General features: G+C 41.8%; 1 protein-coding gene and 1 pseudogene across 8 annotated transcripts in view; both read left to right on the top strand.

Annotated features, from left to right (window-relative positions):
* BLVRA (biliverdin reductase A) overlaps window positions 1-23,103 on the top strand; it is a 77,745-nt gene that overhangs the window by 28,771 nt on the left and 25,871 nt on the right. For 4 of the 8 annotated variants that reach the window (XM_077864134.1, XM_077864138.1, XM_077864137.1 and 1 more), the window contains one exon: window positions 3,216-3,248. In XM_077864134.1, coding sequence (XP_077720260.1) covers window positions 3,216-3,248 — 33 coding nt within the window. Of the gene's footprint in view, window positions 1-2,376; window positions 2,618-3,215; window positions 3,249-3,791; window positions 3,834-6,324; window positions 6,377-13,938; window positions 13,958-23,103 lie in introns of those variants that run through there. The other 4 variants (XM_077864132.1, XM_077864131.1, XM_077864135.1 and 1 more) reach the window with 4 other exon arrangements.
* LOC144293135 (homocysteine-responsive endoplasmic reticulum-resident ubiquitin-like domain member 2 protein pseudogene) lies at window positions 19,105-19,886 on the top strand (annotated as a pseudogene).

Consider the following 23,103-nt stretch of genomic DNA (forward strand, 5'->3'; position numbering starts at 1 on the left):
GAGGGGAGGGAGCCCTGGAGGGTACCCCAGTTGGAGGATCCAGCCAGGATACCCCAGTTGATAACTCGATCATACACAAGAGTGCAGTTCATCCTTGGTTGTGGACTGCTGATGCCTGATGCAATGGGATTTCTCCTAGTCCTTGTTCTGTGTTTTCTTTTGCTTTCCCAGATCCTGTGGGAAAGCAGTAAAGTTCATAAACCATGTTGTCTTGTAGACATTTTTTAATCGGGAAGCTTTCCTGGACGTCCCTTGAAAGGGAAGGCAAGTAGTAGCCGTGTTCCTGGGAGGACAAAGGACACAGGGCAATTGAATGGTTTCTCTCGAGTGCGATTTGGGCCCTGGAGATACATTGGAAGCCGTGGAACCGCCGGGTCAGAGGCCGTGTGCGTGTGGAAGCGTGACGCACGGTGCAGGCTGCCCCCGTGGCCTAATGCCCCCCGCGGCCCCCTAATGGCAGAGGAGGTAGTCTTCTCCACCTTCGCCCCGGCAGGCAGCGCGGCAAGCACTGTGGTCTCCGGCAGGTGGATGGAGGATGGACGGATGGACGGCGGCTCTGAAATCCTGAGTTGCGTTCTGTGGTCATGACTGAGGCCGAGCACTGTTCCACCTGTTTCAAGAGTCACCGGAATTTCCTTCTGTGGAAACCAGAGAGCATTCTAGAGCTGGACAGGCCTGAGAGACGAAGGCCCGTCGTTCAGCCCGCGGAGCCTGAGCCGAGCCCCTCGCCTAGCCCAGGACGGAAGCGGGGCCGACCCAGTTCTGCCGTGTGTCCTAGCGGCCTGGGTGAGGGCGGCACAGTCTGCAGAGGTCTGGAGGCCTCTGGGGCTCGGCTCTGGAACCACAAAGTCCGAGAATTCCGGGGCAGCGCCCAGACCGTGAGGCCAAAGGCTTTTACCCACACTGACCTCGGGGCCCTCATCCCTAAGCCAGCATTAGCCGTAGCTCTCGCCGGGGCTTTAGGAATTCGTGTTAATATAAAGTAGTTGAGACAAGGGCGCTCACACCTGTTATTATCGTCCTCACCTTTGTGCGTTTTGTTATCTGACTTTGCCCCCCACATGTAAGCTCTAAGGGGGCTTAAAGGAAATCCGTGAGTTTGGGCAGGGCACCTGAGCAGGGGGGAGCAACCAGGGAGTGTTCTCTGGGGAGCCCCTGTGGTCCAGGCTGCTGCTGAGCACCCGTCCTTGCCGCCTTAGTTCCTGCCTTCCCCCGGCTTTGCTATCAGCATCTTGCTTATCCTCCTGAGATAGTTGATGTGGAAGAAGCCATCACGCCCTTCCTGACTCCCTGAGATCTGAGAAGAAAACTTACCCACTTTGCGACAAAGCAGGGTTTTTAACCCAAAAAGCAGGGTTTGTCTTCTACAAGTACCCTCTTGCATGTTTCTCAAGAAAGATGAAAAGGCTCTGGATTATTTTTTTTTTTATTTATTTATGATAGTCACAGAGAGAGAGAGAGAGGCAGAGACACAGGCAGAGGAAGAAGCAGGCTCCATGCACCGGGAGCCCGATGTGGGATTCGATCCCGGGTCTCCAGGATCGCGCCCTGGGCCAAAGGCAGGCGCCAAACCGCTGCGCCACCCAGGGATCCCAAGGCTCTGGATTATTAAAGGAAGGACGGCATGTGTGCTGGATAGGTTGGGTCATGAGACGCAATCTCAAAGCAGACCGGAGGAATGAGAAGAGAGGATAGAGGGGAATTACTGAAAATGGGTTATTTTCGACACACAGTCCCAGGGGACCATCCCAGGTGTTCAGAGGATTGTCAAGAGTCATTTTCTTGTGTTTGTTGTTTCTAACGATGAGTGTTATTATTTCATTGTTCTTATTCATGGTTTTCATCCCTACGCCCGACCATTGCTAAATAGTGAAGAAGAATAGGATCAAATGCAGGGATGGGTCCAAGGACAGAGGCCACCCTAGCCTTCCCTTCCCGGAGGACTTGGAGGGCCCTCCTCCTTCCTCTCCTCCAGCTCGGAGCATCATCTGCATTGGCTTCCTGGACATCCCACTCGGTGGAAGGGCTGGAGAGGCTTTAGTGCTTCCTCTCACTTCTAGTCACCCGGTCACCCTGCCATTGCCTGCCCAAGCCTTAGCTGAATTAAAGTGGCGATTCTAACAGCTCTGGAAAATGAAGGAGACAGTTAATTTTTATGGGCCTCTCTGTTCTACTCTCAGTTCTAGTGTTTCTCCAAGTGTGGCTGTCTGACCATGTGTACGTGTCTCTTGGACGACTGTTGAAATGCAGATTCTCAGCCTCCTCTCCCCTCTAGAATTCCTGATTCGGAATCTCTGTGGGTAGAACCCAGAATACACATTCCTTGGAATACATTAAAGTTTGGAGCCACTGTTACTCTCTGCTAGTTTCTTATTTTCCTTCTCTCTCCCGTGTCTCCTTCCTTTCCCTTTTTCTTTCCTCATTTCTTCTGACTCCGGCTCACCTGCTTGGTCCTTCCTCCGCCTTAATGCTGTCAGTTCAGAACAGCCTGCTAAGCTGTTCTTCTAACATAATAAATTTAAGTCCTCTGGAAAGTCAGCTAGGAGAAAAAAAGAAGTATGTGTTTCCTAGTACCTTGCTTGTCTCCATAAAAGGGGCACCTGGGTGGCTCAGTCAGGTAAGCAGCCGACTCTTGATCTCGGGGTCATAAATTCGAGCCTCATGTAAAAAAAGAAAGGCATATCCAAAGCTGTCCTCTCCAAGCATCAACTTTGGGACGAACATCATTCTTTTAAGTACAGATAGGCATTGCATTTACAGTCACCTTTCCAGTATAGGAGATGGTCTCTCAAGTTTGGAAATGTTCTTCTTTGACATCCCGGTTGGTGACCACCAGCCTCAAAGTCAGACATTGGCCTGGGTACCATTACTGGAGGGGTAAATGAGGTGGTGGAGGCATTTGGGGGAAGTTAGGGAAGTGGGATAATAAGTCATTTGGGAGAGGGGTGCCTGAGGGGCTCACTTGGTTAAGCATCTGATTCTTGGCTTTGGCTCAAGTTATGATCTCAGGGTTGTGGGATCGAGCTCCGTACCCAGCAGTAAGCTTGAGATTTTCTGTCTCTTCTCTCTGCCCCTTTCCCAACTCAGACACTCTTTTTTTCTCTAAAATAAATAAATAAAATCTTAAAAAAAAAATAGTGTGGGATAAAGTGGGGTGGCCAAGGGGAGTGTCTGCGTGGAGTCTGGAGTTCTGACCTCTGCTTTTGTCTTCACAGCCACTGAAGGAAGAGATCAAGATGAATGCAGAGGTGAGTTCTTTACAAGGACTGGTTTAAGGCATGCGTTTCTTGCAGTGTTCCTCATGTCTCCTTCACACAGTGTCTTCTGTCCCTACGGAACTTTTTTCAAACGCATCAGCACAAACTTGAAAACATTTCCCCTCCAGCCTGATAAGCACATGGCTCTGGGTGATATGAGAAGAATTAGACCCTGTGTCTGCCCAGCTTCAGTTAGATTAGAGTTTATCTATTACAGTTAATCCTGAAACAACACTGCAGGGCTTGGGCGGGAGCGGCAGCAGGCGGTGGGGGTGCTGGGCCTCAGCCCTGCTTTGTGTTACCCTGGGGACACTTAACCTCTGCTTCCGGGCCATTTCTCTGCATTGTCTCCTAGGCTCTCAGATCTACTCTCCTTGTTCCTTGATCTGCTGAGATTTCTAGTCACTTTGCGCTTTTGTTCTTTCCTGACGAGCAGCGCCTGCCTGCCTTTCCTCCTTTCCAAGTCCAGCCAACCCTTGGTGTCCATCTCTTCAACCACTCTTGGGCTGATGTCCCCAGCTGCTCATCTCCTTGTCCTGTTGATCCACAATGCCAAACCCAGGACAATGGTGTCGGGTGAGTGGCACAGCTTCATGCTGTTTGCAGCTAGTGGTTGTCTCCAGACCCTCATGTGGTGCTCAGCACGGCTGAGTCCTCTTTCCCTCTGCCCTGGACGGCCAGGTCCAGTCTTCTTCCTGCCTGCTCCCTCCTCACTCTTAGTATCTGGACCACTTTTTACCTAACAGAGAAAACTTAGAACCGTCAGACATCATCTGTCTCAAGTCCTGCCTTCCCATTCGCCTTACTGTGAAAGGGATGTTTATCAGTGAGAGAGCTCTAGGCCGTCAGTATAGGAAAACCCAACTTAATGTGTTTTTTTAATCTTAGAAGTCCAAATGGAGTCAGACTTCAGGGCTGGTTGATCCAGTAGCTCGGCAGTCTTGAGGATCCAGGATCATTTTGTCTCTCTGCTCTTCATTCAAATGTTGGCTTTCTCCTAGAGATAGTTCCCCTTGTGGTTATAGGATGGCTGCCAGCAGCACTTGGGGTTACATGCTTCCTCATTCACTCTGAGTAGAAGAAGGAGCTAGGCTTCCTGCAGCTCTCTCTGGAAAGTAGGAACCTCTTTTTTTTTTTTTTTTTTTTTTTTAAAGCCTCACCAGATGCCTCCTTAGGTCTTATTGGCAAAAATTATGTCACATGCCCACCCCTGGGTAAGAGGGGCCAAGATTTTTCCAATTGGCTTAGACTAATCAGGCCCACCCTGAAGCAGCACCCCCACACACACACCTGGGCTGGAGATAGGAAGAAGAAAGGGGAGTGGACCTATCCCATCCGTTGTCCCTAGAAATTCCTGTGCATACTCTGAGTTACAAAGTCTGTTGTGTCCTCAGACCTCACGCTGCCTCCCTAATGATTTCCTTTACCAGCTGCATTGTTAACCGCATTTCTCATGACTTTCCCATGAATATTTCCAAATGCTTTATTTTATTTTTTTTAAGGATTTATTTATTTATTTTAGAGAAAGAGAGAGCATGAGTGAGAGGGGTGAGGCAGAGGGAGAGGGAGAATCTTGAAGCAGACTCCCCACTGAGCACAGAGCCCCCAATGCAGGGCTTGATCCCAGGACCCTGAGATCAGGATCTGAGCCGAAACCAAGTGTCGGATGCTCAACCAGCTGAGCCACCCAGGCACAAAATGCTTTAGTTCTTACTTTCTCTAGGACAGAATAACACATGATATTTTGTCAAACTACCGTAGTCCTATTTTTTCTTGTGTCTTTCAAAGGGAGGCTTCTTGAAAGAGATGTCCACAGGTCATTTCTCCCATTTTTCTTCCTCTCTCCAAGTCATTCTCAACCTACTGCAGCCAGGCCTCTTTCTTACTGAAATTCATCTTAAATAATAATTTAAAAAAATATATTTTTGTAATCATGTCAGTACATATACGTAGGATAAAACTCAAAAGCCCTAAAATGACAAAAGTTGCAAGTAGGTCTCCCTGCTGCCCAATCCCTTAGCCTTCCCCATTTCAGGGCTGACCTACTTTTGAGCACTTGCTGGTGCCTCTGGCCCCTTAATGTGAAGGCCCCTGTGACTCACTCAGATTCTCATGGTCTTTCGACGCTTCCTTCTTTGATGACTTTTTCCTCTCGACCGTTGAAAACATGTGAGACCCTGGGTTTTCCTTTAACTATCTTCCCTTCTCTTCTGCCTCAAACACCCATTGTTCAGCATCTGTGACCACGTTCTCACTTCCCTTTTTATGTCAGCCTCACTGGAGTCTGACTCAGCTCTCACTGTTCCACCAAAACCTCGCCATTGAAAGGCACCAGGAACATCCACGTTGCCAAATTTGGTGGAAACCTCCCTTTTGAAGCATTTGACACTATTGGCCAGGTTCTCGCAGTGTTGCTATGACATCCCAGGGTTTCTGCCTATCTCTCTGCTCACTTCTCAGCCTCTTTCTTAAGCTTCTCTTCCGCCTACTTCTCGAAACTTTGTGTTTCCCGGGATACCTCTCGCCCTACCCGTTGTCTCAGGCTGCTCACCTGAGCCCACAGTCTTCATCAGTCGTTTGCTTAGGAATGTCTCAGATGGATTTGTCCAACCAGATCCTGCTCCGGCCCCAGGTCTGCACATCCGGAAGCCTGCCGCACTGCTCTCTACCAAGAGGTTCCATCTAGCACCCCTGCTCATCATAACCCACGCTGGACCTGCTGCTTTTCACCTGCCCCAATAGGTTGCTCAGGATTAGCGCTATTGCCGTCTGTATACATGGCCTGGGAGCCTGACATCCTCCCCACTCCTTTCCCACACTCCATGCTGAAATTCTGTTTTCTTGATTTAGTCACTAAAGCATAAATGGAACAGTACACTGTCCCAGACTCTAGATTTGGCTTTATGGCTTTAATGGTAAAAAAAAAATAACATACTCCCATACTCATGGAATTGGCTGAGAAGCGGGACCATAATATCTTCCAAGTCTGTCTTTTTCTTGCTTGACTTTACTTCCTCATCACTTCCTCACTTCCTGTACTTACTCTCCTTTCCTTACCCTCCTCTAGGTCATTGTCTCTCCCTCTTGGGGGGCAGAGGAGGAGGCCTCAAGCAGAGAAGGTACTCCTCAGCCCCTGTTTGTGACATGTGGTCTCTGTTGGTGTGTGCCGGGCTCCTCTCTTGTATTTATTTTCTCATTCGTTTTGATCTTCATCCTCATTCTCACCCTTCCAAAGACAGTTATTCTAATGGATTAAATGATTACCTTTTTGTTTTCATGTACTTATGAAAATATATGTTATTGTTTTATTTTACAAATACACTTTACATTTGGTAAAATAATATATATATATATATATATATATATATATATATATATTTTTTTTTTTTTTTTTGGTGCACAAGTTCTGTGAATTAAAACACATGCATTGATTTGTATAACCATTACCACAGTCGGGATTTACACCCTCACTCCAAAATATTCCTTTCTGTTGTTGCTCCTTTGTTGTCACAGCCTCCCTCACCCTGAACCCCTGGCAACCACTGTGTAGTATACTTTTAATTTCAGTAATTATATCATGTTACAGTTTATATCTTGTTCTCTTATTTTTTCCACTCAGCTCTACGTTTTCAAGACATAAACAGAGTTAATCTGCTGCACCGTATCCCATGATGTGCATTTATTTAATGCTAACAACACACCTATGAACAAGATACTATTGTTGCCTCTGTTTTGTAGATGAGGAAAATGAGGGTTAAGTAACTTGCTCAAGTCACGGGGTATTGGGGCAGAATGGTCCTGCAAGCCCTAGTATCTCTTGACTCTCTGAATGCCTTTCTTCTTTTGGATATCCAGCTAATCTTATCCATGCGTTCATATGTCATTTCAGTTACATGAAAAGTTTCTTGAGCTTTCTCTTCAGAAGTGATATCTCTCGGTAATTCCCGTTGCCCTTTATCTTGTTTTTTGTTACCTTCCATTCTCTGACATCAAATATAGCTGTCTGTCTTATTTATATTAGTATGGCTATAGTGATGCCTCCTCCATACTTTGTCCTCACCAAATGGCAGTTATTATTTAGTGAGGCAATCAGATGGTTCAGAAACTGTTGAGTAATCTTATAATGCAATCCAGAATCTTGTAATGCAACCCAGTGGATGGGCTAGTGAAAATGTAGTGGAAGGAAATCATACGACAGAAAATTTCAGGGAAAACTTGCTGTGACTCAGCAGCTGGCTGGAGTAGAAGGGTGAAGGACCGTCAGCCTCAGCTAGCCCTTCCATCTCAGAGGAAGTTTGTTGAACACGGGAATGACTCCCAGGATTTCAAGCTGAGTCACTGATAGAATTTGTGGAGCCAGTGGCCTTTGCCCAGAGGTCAGAGCACAGCCTGTCAGGCGGGGTGGATGGTTGGCACCTAGTACAAAGCATAATGTCAGAATGAGATGGCGAAAATTGGAAATGCCTAGTTGGCATTTCTTCTTAGGACTGGAGCTTGGAGGAAAGGGTAGCTCACAGCTCAAGGTGTTAGAGTTCTCAGCATACAGGTGGTCATAGAAACCTTAGGAATGAAGGGATCCCCCCTGGGTGGTACAGCGGTTTAGCGCCTGCCTTTGGCCCAGGGCGCGATCCTGGAGACCCGGGATTGAATCCCACGTCGGGCTCCCAGTGCATGGAGCCTACTTCTCCCTCTGCCTGTGTCTCTGCCTCTCTCTCTCTCTCTCTCTCTCTCTGTCTGTGTGTGTGTGACTATCATAAATAAATAAATAAATGAATGAATGAATGAAGGGATCCCCCACCCCAAATACAGGGAAGAGAAAAAAACAGAGGGACAAGGATTGACCACTGGGAACTACATCCAGAGGGCAGGATAAAGAAGGAAAGCAGTGAAGTGTGAAAAGAAAAATTCAGTAAGAGGTGGGAGAAGCCAAGAAAGGAGGGAAGGTCTGTCAAGTTTTAAATATGGCTGAGGGCCAGGAGAGTGCAGCTGAGAAAAAGCCCTTGGATTTAGCGACGAAAAGGTGGTCTGTGATGGACAGTGTCATGGTAGTGGAACCAGGTGATAGCGAGGCCAGAAAGTGTGAGTGAAAGCAGCACTTGTAGCCTGGAGGTGTGAGGAGTTAGATGATGGGGGCCAGTTGACCAGGCAGCGAGGGGCAGAAGGTCCCCAAGATGGGGAGCAGAAGATTCTGGGCACCGTAGAGGGACCTCCTGGAAGGGAAATGGGAGTGCACCAAAGAGTCCACCAGCTGTAGAGTTCTAATCTGCTTGGAGCATCCTTTGGACGTTTGTATCTATTTTAAGTGTTTTTATTTTGGATAACAATGATATATATATCATTGTTGTTATATATATTATATATCCACATGATTCAAAACTTTAAAGAATTTAGAAAAAAAAATTACCCTAAAAAGTCCCCTTCCCTCCCAGCTGCTCTGTGTCTCTTGCTCCTAGGCAAACAGTGTTACTGGTTTGTTGGCTATCCTTTCAGAGATTCTAAACATATACAACATTTTTTTTCTCACCAGCTGTCCCCTCCATTTTTTGTGCAAACTAATGCACAACTTACACTGATTTGTATCTTGTTTTTCTTACCCAACAATCTGTCTTGGAGATCAATCCCCCCCCCCTTTTTTTTTTTTAAGATTTTATTTATTCATGAGAGAGAGAGAGAGAGAGAGAGAGAGAGGCAAAGACACAGGCAGAGGGAGAAGCAGGCTCCATGCAGGGAGCCCGACATGAGACTAGAACCCGGGACCCCAGGATCACACCCTGGGCTGAAGGTGGCACTAAACCACTGAGCCACCCAGGCTGCCCAGATCAATACCTTTAAATACATAAAGAACTTCTTCTTTTCGATGGTGGTATAATATTCTATTTTAAGGGCCTACCATAACAGATAATCAACCCGCTAGTAACAGTGTATATGTTATTTTCAATTTTTTGCTATTATGAGTAAGGTAGCAATAAACCCAAGTCATCTTATTGTGTATCTCTATAGGATATATTCTTAGAAATGGATTTCCTGAAGCACAGAGTATTTGCAGAAGTATTTCTGAGTTGCTCACCACAAGAGTTGCCCATTTTTCTCTCCCTCTTGCAATGTATGACTATACCTGTTTTTCCACACTCACCAGAGTGTTGTCAAACTTCTTGATCCTGTAAACAGTGGATGTTTACTGATTATTTGGAATCTCCTTTCCCCCTCCCAGAGTGGTGGTCCAGTACTTGCCCTCATGAGATTCCTCCAAAATGATTTTATTTTATTTTTACAGAGGGAGAGAGGGGGCCGTGTAGAGAGAGAAGGGGAGAGAGAGAGAGAATCTTAAGCAGACTCCACACTCAGCACAGAGCCTGACATGGGGCTCGACCCCATGACCCTGAGATCACCCTGAGCCTAAATCAAGGGTTAGATGCTTAACTGACTGAGCCACCCCCTTATGTTTTCTTTTACCCTTTTCATCTCAAAACAGTTTTTTTCTAAGTTGACAGAATGTGTTCTCTTAATCCTAACTTCCTCCGAATTCTGTGATCAGATCTGGAGTTCCAGACACCAGCTTCTTTGAGTCCAAAAGGGGGAGCAAGCTCACCTGGTAACAATGATTTGACCCTGAATTAGTTTTTGAGTCACTTTGCCGTCCCTTATGTGTGTGTGTCCTTTTACTGCTGTCTTAAAAGTGCTCCTGTTCCTGTACTTCCGTAGCATTTTTCCAAAGGTTTGAGATAGCAGAGCAAAGCAAATAACTAAATATGGAGTTTTAGACATCCTGGCTTCTAGAAACTTATGGCCCTCCCCTTCTTGGCTCCTTTCTCTGTATTCTTCAGCCTTTTCATAACCCGTGTGTACCGTTCCCCTTTCTGCTCCTCTTTCTTGCCCTTTCTTCAGCCTTCTGCTGATTCTGACCCCCAGAGTTTTAGCCACTAGGATCTGTGGATTTTCCAGTTATCTTTCTATTGTTGATTTCTAGTGTAATTCCATTTTGGTCTCAGAACAGACATTGCATCACTTTTGTTCTTTTAAATTTTTGAAGTGTGTTTCGTGGTCTAGAACGTGGTCTGTCTTGCTGAATGTTCCATGTGAGCTTGAGAAGAATGTGTATTCTACTGTTGTGAAAATAGTCCATAGATGCCAGTGTTACCCAGTGGACTCATGCCAGTGTTACCCAGTGGACTCATGTTGTCGAGTTCAGCTGTGTTCTTACTGCTCTTAGCCTGCTGGATCTGTCTACTTTTGACAGAGGGGTGTTGAAATTTCCAACTATGATACTGGATTCATCTTTTTCTCCTTGCACATCTACTGGGTCTTGCCTCACGTAGTTTGATGCTCTCATTAGGCACATATATGTGAAGAGTTAATATTATTGGATCCCAATATTATGTAATGCCCTTCTTGAAATTACTGTAGTCACTTTTGTACTTTAGATTAATATTAACTTGGTATATTTGTCTCCAGCAATTTACTTTTAATCTGTATGTGTCTTTATATTTTAGTGGATTTTTTGTAAACTGTATATCATTGGGTGTTGTTTTTGATCCACTGAGATGTTCTCTGTCTTTTTAATTGATGCATTTTGACCATAAACGTTCAAAGTGATACAGTTAGATTCATATTTCTTGCTATTTTCTATTCGTTGCCCTTGTTCTTTGCTCCCATTTTTGTCTTCCACTCTTTTCCTGTTTTTTTTTTTTTTTTTTTATTTATGATAGAGAGAGAGAGAGAGAGAGGCAGAGACACAGGCAGAGGGAGAAGCAGGCTCCATGCACCGGGAGCCTGATGTGGGATTCGATCCCGGGTCTCCAGGATCGCACCCTGGGCCAAAGGCAGGCGCCAAACCGCTGCGCCACCCAGGGATCCCTTAATATTTTATTTATTTATTCATGATAGACATAGAAAGAGAGAGAGGGGGGGGCAGAGACACAGGCGGAAGGAGAAGCAGGCTCCATGCCAGGACCCCGATGCGGAACTCGATCCCGGGGCTCCAGGATCACGCCCTGGGCCAAAGGCAGGCACCAAACCTCTGAGCCACCCAGGGATCCCCTTTTCCTGGTTTTAATTTGAGCATTTTATGATTCCATTTACTCTCCTCTCTTAGCATATTGGTTATACTTCTTTTTAACCTTTTGTTGTGGTTGCCCTAGAGTTTGTAATATATATTTACAGCTAATCAAAGTCCACTTTCAAATAACAACTATACCACTTCACAAGGTGTGAGTATTTTAACAAAATACTCCTATTTCTTCTCGTGCTTTGGGTCATTTATTTCACTTTTATGTAAGCATACATAAGCATATAAATTCATAAGATACATATGTATAAACATGCATAATTAAATATTGTTGCTGTTACTATTTTGAACAAATTGTTATCAGTTAGATGAATTAATAAGAAAAGGTTATAATTTTACCTTCACTTAATCCTTGTTGGTGCTCTTCCTTTCTTTATGTAGACCTGGATGTCTGCCTTTATTATTTTCTTTGTCTCTAAAGAACTTCTTTCAACACTTCTTACAAGACAGTGTAATGGCAACAAATCCCCTTGATTTTTTTTTCTTTTTTTTTGCCCAAGAACTCTATTTCCTCTTCACTTTTGAAGGATCACTCAACAGGGAACAGAAATCGAGGTTTGTAAGTTTGCCTCTCAACACCTTAAATAGTTCACTCTCCTCTCTGTGCTTGCATGGTTTCTGAGGGGAAGCAGCGTGGAGTTTGTTTGCTTCTCTGTAGGCAAAGTGTTATCTCTTCTGGCTTCTTGTCCTGCTGGTGTCTCGCCTCCTGCAGCTGCCTGACAGCCCTTCCACAGTCTGTTGTGATTTCTTCAGTCTCTGTTCTCTTTGCTTTTCAGTTTTGAAGGTTACTATTGAGATATTCCTGAACTTGGGGATGCTTTCCTCAGCTCAGTCCAGTCTACTCAGAAGCCCGGGAAAGCCCTTCTTCATTTCTGTTAAACGTCTCTGATTTCTAGCTTTTTTTTTTTTTTTTTTGGTTCTTTCTTAGGACTTCTGTGTCTCCTGCCCATCTGTTGCTGCATACTGTCTGCTTTATCTGGTACAGTCCTTAGCATACTCATCGTACTTGTTTTAAATTATCATCCTGGTGATTCCAACACCTCTACCATGCCTGGTTCTGATGCTTGCTCTTTCTCTTCAGACTGTGGTTCGTTCTTTCTTTCTTCTAGTCTTCTCTTCCTTTTCTTTCTTTATTTGCCTTTTGGTATGTCTTCTCAAATTTTTCTTGATATCCACACAGGAGGGACTGTGTAAGAAGAACTGCTATAAAGCAGGCCTTTAGTGATGTGGTGAGGGAGGGTTGGGGGGGGAGCATGCTACAGTCTGATGAATAGATCTGTTAGTGAGTCTGTGCCTCTGAACTGTGAACTCTACAGATATTGCTCAGTTTTGTTTTTTTGTTTTGTTTTTTTTTTGTTGTTTTTGTTTTTTAGGTGGGAGAAGATAGCTTGAGTGGGCTAGAGGTGGGTATTTCCCTTCCCTGAAGTCAGTCAGGCTCCGACAGTAATCCAGCAAGTTAGGCTCTGGGTGCTTTTCCCTGAGGACAGGCCCTGTTAAGAACAGAGTGCTCTGGCATGTTTCAAAAATGGTTCTCTTTCTCTCCTCTTCCTGGATGCACAAGGGGAAATGTTTCCAATATATATTGCGTGAACTTGATTAAAATTCCACAAAACTGAGGTGGTCCCCCTATGACTGGGTCATCCTGGACTTTTTAACTCTCAGAATTGTCTGTACTCAGCCTCCAGCAATTCATCATTACAGTTGATGCCCTCCTTACCGTGGCACTGGTTCCTGTGGTGGTTTCCACTCATGGGTCTGTGCTCTTAGTCAGTTGTTATTCTCTGCATTTGCCTGTTTTTCCCATCTTGGGGATAGTGGTTTGACCTATATTTTAAGGATCCTCAAAGAAGTGTTGATTTTTCAGTCTGTTTAGCTTTTTCATTGTTGTTAGAATAGCATGGCAACTTTCCAGCTCCTTACATGTCAAATGGGAAACCAGAAGTCCTTATGTCTTTGATTTGCAGTTTCCTTCCAGAACACGCCTTAAACAGGCGTCATGTAATATGAAGAGGCTCAGGTATAATGGTTGAGTTATTTTCCTCAAAAAATAAAGTCCTTTTTTAAAGAGGAACTCAGCTGTTAAGATATGAGTATTTGGGCCCTCTGTGACAGGTTTGCAAGGCAGTGTTGTCTAAATCAAACTCTAAAGTGCTTGATCATTCACTCTGACACTGTGCAAGCCAGGTCATATATACAAGTTTGTGTGTATCATTAAATTTTGAAATGAAGAAAGCAATTTGGCTTTATTCCAGATGATGGAGGTTTCTTAACCCCATGGCTCTTTGGAAGCTCATGGGAAGCTTATGTTCCTGCTTGTTTTCTGAAAAGTAGTATTTCCAAACGACATTTCCCAAAGTTCCCCTCTATATGTGAAGTTGGCTAGTTACAGGCACTCTCAGGAAACTTGGAAGGCAGAAGAAAGACTATTTTCCACAGGGCCCAACTGTAGTCAAATGTGTTAGTCAGGGGTGAAGTGAGCCCAGATTGGTGTGTGGTTTAGCAATAGCAGCCAGTCAAGCTTCTCTGACTCAGTTTCTCCTGAACTGCAGGCTGAAGTAGACTACAGACACTTTCCAGACATCTTGGCTTCCAGGCAAGCTCTGAGAATCACTTGCTCCAGTACATCAGGGAGATGGTCAGTGATGGCTTCTCTGGCTTTAGCTCCCCAGTGGTTGCAATGGTTATATAAGCCTCTAAATTTCCTGTATTAAAATTCTATGCTTAGAACGCTTACAATGTTGTTGTTGTTTTTTTTAAGATTTATTTATTTATTTTAGAGAGAGGGAGGGAGCATGACGGGGAGGGACAGAGGGAGAGAGGGAGAGAGTCTTAAGCAGACTCCACTCTGAGTGCAGACCCTGACATAGGGCTGGATCTCAGGACCCTGAGATCATGACCTGAGCCAAAATCAGGAGTCGGAGCCTTCACTTGGCTGTGCCACCTGGGCATCCTGGAATGGTTTCTTTTTTTTAATGACTTATTCTTCACTGGTACTGTGTGGGATTTTTAAAAAATGGAAGTGGGTCACCTGGGTGGCTCAGTCAGTTGAGTGTCCGACTCTTGATTTCAGCTCAGGTCATGATCTTGGGGTCCTGGGATCCAGTCCCTTGTGGTTCCGCATGGAGTCTCTTTGAGATGCTCCCTCTCCTTCTGCCCTTTCCCCAGCTCATGCCTATACTCTCTAAATAAGTAAATGAATAAATATTTTAAAAATTGAAGTAAATGGTGTTAACAACAGTAATATAAAGTCTTACATGTGATGAAATAGTGTATTACTTTAAAGTAGCTGTGAGCTGAGTGAAGTAAGTCAGTCGGAGAAGGACAAACATTATATGTTCTCATTCATTTGGGGAATATAAATAATAGTGAAAGGGAAAATAAGGGAAGGGAGAAGAAATGTGTGGGAAATATCAGAAAGGGAGACAGAACGTAAAGACTGCTAACTCTGGGAAACGAACTAGGGGTGGTAGAAGGGGAGGAGGGCGGGGGGTGGGAGTGAATGGGTGACGGGCACTGGGTGTTATTCTGTATGTTAGTAAATTGAACACCAATAAAAAAATAAATAAATAAATAAATAAAAAAAATAAATAAATAAAGTAGCTGTGATAGATAAAATATGTATAACATAAAAGCCTTAAAATAACTCCTAAAGAGAAATTACAGCTTTAGCCAACAAATGAGGTAAAATGGAATCATAAGAAATACCCTATTAACCTAAAAGAAAGCAGAAAAAAAGGGAGAGAACAGATTGGACAAATAGAAGACAAAGACAAACAAGATGTTGGATTGAAACCCAACCATACCAATAATTTTAATGTAAATTATGTAAATGCCTCACTGAAAAGCAAAACATGTTAGATTAACACCTGACTACATCCTGCTTACAAGAAGCTCACTTTAGATATAAAAACACACAAAGGGTAAACATAAAAGGTTGGGAAAAATGTACTATGCTTACCCTAATCAGCAGAAACGAGGAGTGGATTGTTAGAATCAGGTAAAATAAATTTCAGGGCAAAGAATATTACCAGGAATAAAATTGTCCTTTCAGAGTGATGGAGGGATCAATTAATCAAGAAGACAACCAATTTAAACATTTGTGTACCTAATAATGGAACTTTAAAATATGAGTCAAAAATTGATAGAACTGAAAAGAAAAATATCCAAATCGACAGTTATATTCGGTACTTCTCAGTAATTGGTAGAATAAGTTGAAAATTGGTAAGGATATAGAAGACTTGAACATTATCAGCCAAATTCACCTTAAAGACTTGGGGAATGGTCCACCCAAAATCAGTAAAACAGACATTCAAGTGTGCCTAAAACATTTATTAGAATAGGATCATAAAGCATGTTTCAAAAATTTTTTGATGATTCAAATCATTTTATTTATTTTATTCAAATAATTTAAAGGGTTTTTTTTTTTTTCTTTTTCTTTTTTGTTTTTTCATTTAAAGAATGTTTTCTGACTGTAGTGGAACTGAGTGAGAGACCCATAAAGGAAAAATACCTGGAAAACTCCTCAACATTTGTAATACAAGTAACACATTTACAAATAATCCATTGACCAAAGAACTAATCAAAAGGAAGATTAGACTGAATGAAAATGAAAGTGTAACACTTCACAACTTATGGGATGCAGGATTGTCATCACAGGGAAATTTATAGTACTAAATACTTATTTTTGAAAAAAAGAGTTTCAAATCAGGACCTAAACTCCTACTATCCAAGTGAAAAGAAGAAAGCATATTAAATCCAAAATAAGCAGAAAATCTGAAATAATAAAGGAGAAGAACAGAAATCAGTGTAATAGGAAACAAAAAAACATTTGGGAAAATCAGGAAAAGCAAAAACTGTTTTTTGAAGTCATTAGAATTGATAAACCTCTAACCTAGCTCTGGAAAAAGAAAAACCCTCGGTTACCAAACAAATCTCTTTCATCAGAAATGAAAGAGAGAACACTGCTACAGATTCCATAAATATTAAAAGGATATAAGAGAACCTTACGAATACCCTTATGGCTAGGAGTTCAACAGTTTAGATGGTAAAGGCTTATTACTTGAGTCAATTTAAGCTCTTTTAGAAGAAACGGAACTTGATAGCAGGCACATGGGTAGAGGAGGTCCAGGCAGCTGAGGAGGAAGAGAGCATGTGAATAAACAGGTTAACCCAGGTGCTCAGACTGCTACGAGGAACCTCCCCAGGCCCAGGGATGGGCAGTTGAAGGAGATGCTGGAGAGAGGCTTCTGAAGCCCACACTGATGGGATCTAGCCCACAGCCAAGCCACCTGATGACACTATGTCTCCGGTCTCCTTCCCATCCTCGTTCATCCTCTTCCATGTGGGGCCCTATGACACAGTGCTGAGCAGGCTGGCTCTAGGCTTGAATAGAACTGTGCAGCATGCAAGAGAGCAGTGTGGGTACCAGGCCGGCTTAAACAAGCTCAGTTTCCTTCAGAACACTGCCCAAGTTGCTCACGTGATTATGGATTTCCATCACCCAAGGCAGTGCCATAAGGTTCCTCTCTATCACCAGCTCACCTAACAAAAAAGGGTGACTGAGCTGCCTACATCTTAAACTTATCTTGGGTTTTAGGGGCACCTGGGTGGCTTAGTGTGTTGAGCATCTTGCCTTCAGCTCAGGTCATGAACCCAGAGCCCCAGAATGTAAATAAATAAGTATTTTAGGAAATCACCTTGGGTTTTAGATGAAGGTCTTACAGAGTATTTAATTGAAAAATCATGATAAATATCACTAATATAACTGCTTTCACTTAATTTTCACCTTTCAAACACTTATTTTCAGCTGGAGAAAGTCTAATAAGTGGCCTATATTGAGCATATTTTCCAAAATGAATATTCATAATAAAGTCAGTGTATCAAGTGTCTTAATTTAAAAAAGGATAGGCAACTTGCATGTTTATATATCCCTACTATGCCTTTTATATAAATTACATCTGTTTTTAACTTAAAACCTTTCTACTGAGAGAAATTCTGCTGGATTGAAGAAGCAGGTGGCTATGATGTGAACTGCCTTTGGAGAGGGACATTTGTCAGGGAACTGAAGGAGTCTTCTGGGAGCTAAAGGCCACTGCCTACTCTCTTGCTCACTTGCTTTCTAAATTAATAGTCTTTTAAAAACAGTAACAACAACAAAAAACACTTACCTAAAAAGCATCATAAAATTACAAATAGTTGATCATGAAAATGCAAGCTCAAATAATCAGATTCATTTGTCAAATGTTCTGCTTACAAGTTTTGCAAACACTCAAGAGGCTGTAGCAAACATGAGCCTACAGGCCTGGGAGACTTGGTTGGGGCCACTGCCATGCAGATTATCTCCACCTTTCTCAACAGCCATGGGACTATATAATAAAAATTGAAGTTCATAATTGTAACCCATAGGCATTGTCTAATCCAGTGAAAAGTAAACCACAACAACAAAAAAGATCTTCTTGAATATCTAGAAGATTCAGTTGTTCAGAACCAAAAGTGCTCCCTTCCTGGGTAAATGAAGAGTCTAGTGTATTTTTTTTTTTTTTCAAATCGATTAAATGACAAATAGTTGGAATTCTTAGGTGTTACTTCCTTAAAAGAGGAAAGTAGCATCTAATATGGGCAAATATGTATATATATTTTTTCTCAGTTTTGTAGTAATTATAAGCGGGTAAAAAGAAGAGTGCAGGGACAGAAACAGTACAGAAAGACCATAAAAGCATCCAGACTTTTCAATTGTGCTGCTAAAAATTTTGTATACTCCTCTTAGTTGCAAGTGATACCAACAAAGAAAACAGAGTATATCTTCTTATGGTATCTATTTAACCTGAAAATTTGTGGGGGAAAATGTTATACAGTTTAACTGGTAATTAACATCAAACGATATGTTTATATTAAAACAAACACAGACATTTATGGACTAGGAAGTAATGTGTACAAATTTTAAAGATATACTGTGAGATTTAAATGTAGTTTTTGTAGTTGGCTGCTGTGGCTTATAGTCCCAGACCCATGAGAGTTTTAATTCTTTTATTGTAAAGAATAAAACTTCAGTGGGAAACTTTAAGAAGCATGTCTTAAGATATCAGGTACTCCTTTAAAAAAAACAACCTTTATTAAGGTATACTTGATATATAATACACTGCATATATTCAAAATGCAGTTTGATAAGTTTTGATGTATGTATGCACCTGTGAATCCAGCCTAACAACCAAAATAATGAGGTTATCCGTCACCTGCAGAAGCTTCTTCATTTTCCTTTGTACTCTTTCCTTTCATCTCTCTCACCTCCTGTCAACTAGGCAAGAGACCTCAAATCTGCCTTCTGTTGGGACGCCTGGGTGGCTCAGGGATTGAGCATCTGCCTTCAGCTCAGGGCATGATCCCGGGGTCCCGGGATAGAGTCCCGCATCGGGCTCCTCATGTGGAGCCTGCTCCTCCCTCTACCTGTGTCTCTGCCTCTCTCTCTCTCTGTGTCTCTCATGAATAAATAAAATCTTAAAGAAAGAAATCCACCTTTTTTATTATAGATTATTTTGCACTGTCCAGACTTTTATATAAATGGAATAATATAGTATGTGCTTTTTGTGGGAGTGTGTAAAATAAATAAACCTTGTTTAGAGCTGCCAGTACTTCCTTGGAAGGATTCAGACAGTGTTATGTTTCTATAAGCACAAATGGATCCCAGTTACCACCTGTAACTCAAAGAAATGAAGACACCTAGTGTCTTGGGCGAGCTATTGCAACCTAGATTCCCAGTCTGTTCTGCTTTTAGCCCATTGCGGAATGCTATGGTGGCAAACATCTATGCTCCTTAGTATCACGTGCTATTATGTGCAATAGCAAGCCGTGGTTTTAGCTCAGGCCACATCAGATGCCAGCCCAGCTTGGCCTACTCCTTCACAGTCTTTAAATTTGGCACATGCTCCCGAGGAGTAATCCTTACGAGCTCCAAACTTGGTGGTTAAGGAAAATTGACCCATGGATGCGAATGTTCAAATGAATGTGTGGTGAGGGCCAGTGCTAAATGAAGAGGATGTCACGGGAGACTGGCTAGTTCTCTTTAGCACTGTATATTTCTTTTCTTCCTTTTGTCAGTTTATCATGGTAATGGAAGCCATGTTACTAGTTTATGTACAGCAAGTTGGATGATTTCCTGTTAGGCAAGAAAGAGGTCAGCAGCTGGCTCCGTATAACATAGAGTTAACAATGATGGGAAACAAGTTTAATGCAAAGAAATGGATCATTTTATGGATGATGAGCTTGATGGTGAAGGTGGGGAAGGTGCAGGTGAAGCTGTTCAAAAACCTGGAATAATGGCTTTAGGTGGGTTTTTTTTTATCACTGCCTTCTGTACTTCACTAATATCCAGAGGGACTTCCACATGTCAGCAGTTAGGCATGAAAAGTTATTGCACCTGAAGAGGAGGGTTTGACTTTAGGAAAGTGTTTTAAACAATAGTGCAGTTATATATGTTAACACATATATTAACATATATAAACATATATGTAACCCTTTTATTATGTACAGACATTGTTTTAAAATTTAAGTTTGTACATATGAATATTGTAAGCACAAATGGATTAATGATTGTATGATTTTTAAAGATTTTAAGAGAACATAGTGTAACAACATTGGTCTTCCACATTTTATCCAATTATGTATATTATACCAAGAAAGACATATTTATGGGTCTTATTTCTTAAAAGAGCTGCTTCACATGTAAATGTCTATAGTTAGTAGCTCATCCATTCAATGTGTAATTTAATATACTTTCTATGAATTATTCTGAGAGTTTTAAATGGATGATCTCATAGTTTTTCATGAAGAATGTCATTTACTTAAATGTGCTAGTAGCTTCTTATCTAGCCATAAGCCAAGGAACTTAGCAGTGATCTTAATTTTTTTGGATAAAGGACACCTATTTTAAGGCATGTGTTCCATCTATTGGAGTTAGTACCATAAAAAAAAAAAGACAGTTCTTTAGTGGAATTAACAGTGATATATTTTATACAGGCATTATAAAAAGCAATGCTTTTATAAAATCAGTCATCCTAGAAATCATTACACATTATAAGAAAATTATGGACCAGTAACTCTCATGAGCATAAATGCAAACGTTCTTAATGAGATTTTAGCAAATGGAATCATCAATAAATAAAAAGGATAATATATTATGACCAAGTGAGGTTTATCCTAGGAATAAGTTATCACCAAATTGATAGATTTTTAGAAGAAAAAATTCTATGATTATATCAATAGAATCAGAAAAGGCATTTGATAAAATTAGACACTTATGGTTAAAAGAATCTCAGCAAAATATAAATATTCACATCTTGATAAAGGGTATCTAGAAAAAAACCTACAGTTAACACCATTTTTCATGTTAAAGACCCAATGTCTTCTCCCTAAGATTAGAAAGTAGGCAAGAGGGCAGCCTTGGTGGCGCAGCGGTTTAGCACCGCCTGCAGCCAAGGGTGTGATCCTGGAGACCCTGGATTGAGTCTCATGTCAGGCTCTCTGCGTGGAGCCTGCTTCTCCCTCTGCCTGTGTCTCTGCCTCTCTCTCTCTCTCTCTCTACATCTCTATAAATAAATAAAATCTTTAAGAAAAAAAAAAGAAAGTAGGCAAGAATGTCTGCTGTCACTAATCCAAGTCAAAATGATAGTGGAAGACCTACCCAGTGCAATAAGGCAAGAAAGGTGAATGAACTGCAGATTGAGAAGAAGTGAAACCATCTCTATTTAGGTCTGACTTATGGTCTATGTAGAAAATATGAGAGAATCTCAAAAACAAAAGCCAACTGCTAGAAGTAATGAGTTCAGCAAGTTTATGAGGTCCAGATCAATATGCAAAAATCAATTATCTATTTGCAACAAATAATTAGAAGTAGAAACTAAAAAAAATTACTATTTACAATAGCACTGAAATCATAAGGTACTTAGATATAAATTTAACAAAATATGTTCAAGATTCATACACTGAAAGTGATAGAATGAAAGAAATCAAGGAAGACCTAAATGGGATATATACCATGTTCATGAATATGGATTCACTTCCAGGATGTTTTTTCCCAAACGAATCTATAGATTCAATGTAATCCCATTCAGAATCCTGGCAGATTTTTTCTCTTTGGTAGAAATTGAAAAGGTGATTCTAAAATTTTTCTATCAAGGCAGGAGAACTAGAGTTTTGGAAAAGAAAAAAGTTGGAAAGTTGACAGTTACTGATTTTAAACTTGCTATAAAACTGTAACAATTGAGACAATATCTACCAAAAAGGTACAAAGGCATTTCAGTGGAAAAAGGATAGTTTTTCTCAATAAATTTTTGTTGGAACAATTGAATATCATATTCAAAGAGGGGGAAGAAACCCGTTCATTGCTTCCAGAGCAGACGGCACATGAGCTGGTGTAAGTCTAAATAGTATTTACATACAAGCCTGGCATACGTCTGTCTCATTGTAGGCAGTTGATACAGCCTGTGGAAATTGAAAGGCTGCCTCTCTACCTAAAAAAATTTTTTATAAGAACTCTTGATTCCTACCTTACATCATGTATAAAAATTAAATCAGAACATAAAGTAACTAAAACTATACACCTTAGACTATAAAACTTAAAGTATAAGGAAAAAAATCTTTGTGCCCTTGTGTTAGCCAGAAGAATGATACATTAACTTTTTTTGATAAGTTGTACTTCATCAAAATTAAGATATTCATTCAAAAGACATTCTTTTTTTTTTTTTTTAGAGATTTTATTTATTTATTTATTCATGAGAGACACACGGGGCACGGGGGGGGGGGGGGGGGGGTAGAGACAGAGGCAGAGGGAGAAGCAGGCTCCATGCAGGGAGCCTGATATGGGGACTCTCTCCTGGGTCTCCAGGATCAGGCCCCAGGCTGAAGGTGGCGCTAAACTGCTGAGCCTCCCGGGCTGCCCCTCAAAGGACATTCTTAAGAAAATGAAAAGACATGCTGCAGACTGGAAACTGTAGTTAAGTAAGAACTGTGTTTACACAAAAACTAGTCCATGACTGACTATAGCAGCACCAGAAATGTTCTTCATTTGCCAAATGGATAAACAAACCAGTATATGCATATAATGGACTCCTACTACTCAGTAATAAAAAGAAAGTAAGTGGTGGCCTGGGTGGCTCAGTGGTTTATGAATAAAAAAAAGTATTGATACATGTAACAACATAGATTAAAAAAATTTGTTGTGCTAAAGTCAAGCTAGACTCAAAAGACTACATATCATATGACTTCATTTCTATGACTTTCTGGAAAAGGCAAAACTATTGAGACAGTAAGCAAATAGTGATTGCCTGGAGTGGGAGTAGGGATTAGCTACAAAGGAGCATAGATAATTTTGGAGAAGGGTGATGGGACTGTTTTGTATCTTGATTTGTGGTAGTAATATGACTGTGTGTTGATCAAAACTCACAGAAATGTACAAATGGGTGGATTTTATTAAATGTAAAAAATAACCAATAGGATAAGGAAGGGCATCTTATGAAGATGTCCAAGTCTTGAAAGCTTTGAAGGTGTCCAGGTGGGCAGTAGGGAGGAGCTCAAGGGACACAAGATTTGCAAAGACTTAAAGATAGAAAACATACAGAGTTTTACAAACTTTCCAGTACTTTGGAAAGTCCAAAGTCTAAAGATACACAGTGGGAGAGGTGACCAGAAAAAGTAGACTGGAGCCAACATTGGAAGGCCTCAAAGTTTGGTAAAGAAGTCTTTGGTAAAGACTTTCATATTTAATTAGAAGACTTATATTGTTGCATG

Source organism: Canis aureus, chromosome 21 (assembly GCF_053574225.1).
Source record: "Canis aureus isolate CA01 chromosome 21, VMU_Caureus_v.1.0, whole genome shotgun sequence".
Classification (NCBI taxonomy): domain Eukaryota; kingdom Metazoa; phylum Chordata; class Mammalia; order Carnivora; family Canidae; genus Canis; species Canis aureus.